General features: G+C 36.5%; 1 protein-coding gene across 3 annotated transcripts in view; it reads right to left on the bottom strand.

Moving 5' to 3' along the window:
* Positions 1–4,915, bottom strand: part of LOC135196243 (steroid receptor RNA activator 1-like) — a 100,885-nt gene extending 95,970 nt beyond the window's left edge. The window contains exon 1 of one of the 3 annotated variants that reach the window (XM_064222922.1): positions 4,638–4,915. In XM_064222922.1, the coding sequence (XP_064078992.1) occupies positions 4,638–4,698 (61 nt within the window). In that variant the 5' untranslated portion in view covers positions 4,699–4,915. Of the gene's footprint in view, positions 1–2,161; positions 2,184–4,637 lie in introns of those variants that run through there. The other 2 variants (XM_064222923.1, XM_064222924.1) reach the window with 2 other exon arrangements.
* Between the last annotated feature and the right edge of the window lie 672 nt (positions 4,916–5,587).

Raw genomic sequence — 5,587 nt, 5'->3', positions numbered from 1 at the left:
GAATAGAAATGAACATAAGTTGTTGGTCAGTTTCCTATAAATACTAAATTTATATTGAAATGGTTCTCTATGTATCAAAACATCTAAGAAAGGGAGGCAATTGTTTTTTTCTAATTCTAGAGTAAACTTAATCAATGGTACCTGGTTATTTAATTTAGAGTGTAAATCATTTACATCAATACCGACAGGCAGAACAGCTAAAATATCATCAACATATCTATACCACTTTACAGGAATATAAATAATATTAGGTAAGTAGCATTTTTCAAAGAATTCCATGTACAAGTTTGAGAGGAGAGGCGATAAAGGGTTGCCCATTGCCATGCCAAATACGTATTTGTTGATAAAATTCACCATTGAATATAAACTTACAATCACAAATGCACAACCTAGTGAGTGAAATAATGTGATTTATAGGTAGAGGTACTTCATGCTGAGTTAGTTCATAACTAAGATATTCTTAAATAGAGTCTATAGGGAATTAAGTAAAAAGAGAACATACATCAAAACTAACTAATCTATCAGTGGGGCAAAGAGTAATTTTATTCAGTTGATCAACTAAATCTAGAGAATTATATATATGAGAATTGGAGATGGTTCCAAGTAACGGGGACAAGATCTTAGTGATATATTTCGAAAGTTTATATGAAATTGAACCAACAGCACTGATAATAGGCCGCATAGGGTTATTTTCTTTGTGTTTTGACTAATCCGTACAGGTAAGGTAACAAAGGAGATTTGACTGACAATTTGCCTAGTAGTTCTGTTTTATCTTTAAGGATATTTTTCACTGCGCTATTCAAGTTTTTTATGACTTGATCAAGGGGATATATATATATATAATATATATATATATAGATAGATAGATAGATAGATAGATATATATATATATATATATATATTATATATATATATAGCTACAGCTATAGCTATACACACATCATTGGGATCTGGTTATAAGGTGCTTGTCTAGTGGCATAAAATCAGCAATTTATGGCGCCATAACGAGCCGAGTTCCAGTTAATGGCACCATAAGGAGCAAAGTGGAGTATTTACATCCAGGCAAGCAGGCCTACCCATCTACCAGACGGTAGTTACTCCCTAACCACCTTGTTCAAGAAGTTAATGGCCGTATTCCAGCCTACACTGAAAGTAATTTGTAATGTAAAGGACCTAGGGTGTATATCGTGTAGGAACAAAGATACTTGACAATTAGTGATAGGTCAAATGCTAGCAGTTTTAAGAAACCTGAATGTTTCTTTCATAATGTTGGCAGCACTTATGAACATAGCTCCTTTGGAGATAAGATAGACCATATCTATGGTGCTTCATTGCCAATGTGGGCTACTTCCTCATCTTCTGGCATAAAAAAAGAAAAAAATTCACAATTCCTGGAACAGTGACCCTGAGATCCTCCCACTGAACTCCATCAATTACAGAGTAAGTGCTCCCCTGCCTTATAAGAATCTAGAGGTTGAGGCATTCACAGGAGAAGTGACAACTTCTTCAGCCTCTTCTGAAAATCCTTCATAGTATGGACAGAAGTGTAGTTGACAAAGTAGCCTGCCCAAAAACAGTAGGATTTATAGGTAGTTTACTAGGAGATCTTCAAGATGGGAAATCATGATTCCTGTATCTGAAGAGGAGCAACATGGGTCATATTTATAGGCAATTACATCGTCAAAAGTACTGGCTTTATGAGAGAATAATGACCATGAGGCATCTCTTCCCCACAATGATGGATTTGGAAGAGCTGAACAATAATTTGGAAGTTGGTTGTGTTTGCTAATAGCAAAGAAGGAAACATGAAAAAATGCCCCAAAACTTCTATATCATCTTTCACATAGTATCTACATGCACAAACTATTATGATGGTGAGATCTGGTTGTAACTCAGCAAGTGAATCCAAAACATCCATACACTTGAGAAAGCAAAAAAAAAAAAAAAAAAAAAAAAAGATAGGTGATGCCATTTAGTAAGTGAGTGGGTAACTCCCACGCCCCCCACTCACCTGCTGAAAGTTTACTACCTTACCAAGCTTTAACAACTGAACTAACTTTTGCCAAAGGTTTATCCATATATAAATGATGAAGGTTTGTATTCTTGTTGGAACAACTATATTTTATATAGGCTCATAAGTAAAAATAAAGTTCTCCCTTACCCATGGCAGGCTAGATACTGGTAATTCTAAAATACTTTAATTTCTCATCATCAAATTATCAGAAATAAAAATAAGTTTAGTATTGTTTTTCCATTGGAAATATAGTACCACATGGGGAAAACATGATGTCATGAATTTACCGTTTTAAAATTTCAATCAGTATACTGGATTATTTTCATCTACCTCCAATATTCAACAACTGATACATCCAATCTAACATTGGCTGCCCTAAGAAAAGGAATAGCCCATGGCAATGGCACCCACATTTTAAATTTCATATACTAAATAAAATTTAAAACAATCATTTATCAAATGGGAACAGATGGTACATCCCATACACTGATAAATGTTTCTCCTAACTGAACTGAATTACCCAGTAACCTTAAGGTAAGGAATATGGTGAGTGCAATGCTAAGGGTTGACCATCTTCCCAGTTAGGACCCTGTGTGCAAGGTTAGGTTGAAAGGAATTTCTGAATGTTTTATAATTTATGGTTTACTTACATCAAGTAAGGATGGGGGCAGGTTAGGGTAAGCAAAGCCTCCACGACAAGTGCTCTGGGTTATGTAACTAAACTGAAGGTTAGAGGGGATCCCTGTGGTTGCCATTGTGACAGCTTTATCTTTAATGATGTGTTTTGAGATTATGGACAAGAATTAAGTCAATTTCAGACTTGTTATAAAAAAGATTTTTACATTTTAGACCATTCCTGTTAGTGCAATTCACTTGCTTTTGGTTTCCTTCCTAAAACCTCTTTTGTTAATCATAAATGATCAAATTAAGGTCATTTTAGCAGCTTTTCCAAAGAGAATATGGGAGATCTGATAAGAAATGCATTTACTGCTGTAGATATGAAAGCTTAGTGATTTTTTAAGCTGATGTTACTATTTTGTGTATGTTCCATTGCAAGTTCTTGGGCACTGGGAGGTAACAGGCCTGTGTAACTTAAAGATCTATTCAGGAGTGCTTATAGGGAGCTTTTTTTCTCTGTTATAAAATAATTACTGTACCTAACTTTTTGAAGCAACTAAACTTAACTTCATAAATTCTTAGGGTAGTATTTCCAGATGTTTTCAGATCTCTGCCATTTTCATGGAATTTTCTTCATTTTCACAATGGCTGCCTTGTATGTACGATGGATGATGGAGATCTTAAGTGACGTTTATAATGTTAAGACATTAAAAGACTTTATCCGTTTGAAATTAAGGTAAACCCTTCGATCACAAACAGCTTTCTACAAGATGCAAATAAGTAGAGGGACTGAAAATGAGACATGAGCAATGTACCTTCTATCCTTGTGCATACCACTCTCAAAAGTAAGGCATAGGTACAGTGCAATGTTAATTTTCTTGATTTATATAGGCTAGTGCTCTTAGTCAGGTCAAGATGGGGGGGAAACCCATGTAGGCCCAGGGGTCCTCCCAAGTAAGTAAGGACCTGCCACAATTGGTTATATTAAAATGCAGCCCTGTGATTTATTTGGTAGTAGGGTAAAAAACCGCATGGTACAGGGGTGGACCATGTATGATCAATGTGTACAACCCCAAGAAAAGTACATTATAACGCGTCCTGACACCGGAGTAGAGGTCTTTAGCTCCATTTCTCACCAACAACAAGTCACGACTGATGCCCATCTCCGATGTTAGGACGCGTTGTAATGTTCTTTTTTTGGGGTTGTACACATTGATCGTACATGGTCCACCCCTGTACCATGCGGTTTTTTACCCTATGTGACTTTTATTGCACTTTAGTTCAAGTTAGGTGTGGGTCCATGGAGTAGGTGCCTAGCTTCCCAAACCAATAAGAACCAAGTGGCCCTAGGTTAGGTTGTGATGCATCATTGTATTCAACTACCTATGACTTCAATGGTCCTTGGTCAGATTGGGTGAGGGTTTGCGCCTGGCCAGCTAGGGAAATGGTCCCTACATTAGGCTACATTATGATGAACAGCTGTGACTGACCACACTCATTTTCCTAATTTATACAATTATGAATTTCTGTCAGTACACATGACCTAATATTTATGCATATAGTATTATTAGTATAATGTTGTAATTTATACTGACTAGGCTATTAGGTACACTGCACTTGTACTTTTTAGTCACCCACTACAAAACCCTTTTTAGTCACCCACTACAAAACCCACTTTCTCATCGCCATCCCCCAAATCATGGTACAAGGGGAGGAAATTAAAAGAATCAACACGAACAATTATTTGTCTAGCCTACGCATAGCCTAGGATATTTGACTATGAATGGGTTAACACTACGATTACTATAAATTACCTATTTGGTTCAGGTATTTGTGGCGGATGTAGGTACTGCTAGTAGTACCATTAAAGTATCTTAGAATTACCAAATAACATGATTGGTAGGTACAAATTTGTACCACACATGCAATTATTCCAGCCTGGTTTAACCTCTTGCCTAATGACACTGGCCTAGCTAAGAGTGACTACGCTTTAGCCTAGGTATACCTAGGTAGAGCCTAGCATCTAGGCCTACTTGTATCAGCTGACCTGGTCCAATTGGGTCCATAATGATATGGGTAGCGGTTAACGATAGCTTTGATAGCAAATGTTGTGAATATTCGCAATCTGGAGATGACTGAAATCAAACAAGGCAAAACGAACGCTCGACACGCCAACGAAGTCGCCTTGATAAAAGTTGACAAACAACGAAGGCCGCTGACAACTAGACAACTCTCTACGGGTTGACATTATGTCTTCTTTGACGTTTCGGTTAGCTCTTCTTCTCTTCTTTGGCTTTCAATAATGTTCTAAATTTGCTTGTCTGTCCTCTGGTGTTGGATCTTGTCCAATATATCTTGCATTTATAGACCAGAAAAGCGTGATTAAAATGCGAGATGTTTTATCTTAGTTCGCGAACGGAATTACAGATAAAACACAAAATAGGCTACCTATATTCCAAGATATTTATTTGTAAAACCTTCGCTATGCCAAACTACAATAGTACTTTTGTAATAACATCTAATATGTTACCACCTTTCGGGGACAGCTTACAGCCAAGATTGTAATAGTAGTTTTGTTGTTCCGTTTATTTTAGTTTATGCTATTAAGACTTAGCCTGGAAGCTCCTCTTTACCTGAACTTAATGTTTTTAGCTCTAGTCCCTAATGCATGTACTACATACGTAAATCTTGCATATAAATTTGTTTTTTATGTAGTTTTTTGCCTTTGGTGGTGACGTACCATCAAGTGACGTTCTGTTGGATATCTTATTGCTATCATTTCTTCAGGTTAGGGTTGGTATTTTGTCTTACATGTTGTAGAGTAGCTGCTGAAGTATACGCTATACAGTATTAAGAATGTCACACTTAGTTTGGCGGGAGGGATTTCTTCTCCCTTGAGTTTTATATTAATAACTTTTCATCCCATGAGTTATAAACTAAGTAGTATACTTGTTC

Source organism: Macrobrachium nipponense, chromosome 17, assembly GCF_015104395.2.
Source record: "Macrobrachium nipponense isolate FS-2020 chromosome 17, ASM1510439v2, whole genome shotgun sequence".
Classification (NCBI taxonomy): domain Eukaryota; kingdom Metazoa; phylum Arthropoda; class Malacostraca; order Decapoda; family Palaemonidae; genus Macrobrachium; species Macrobrachium nipponense.
Note: the sequence above shows the minus strand (reverse complement) of the source record. Positions and strands in the feature narration are given on the sequence as shown.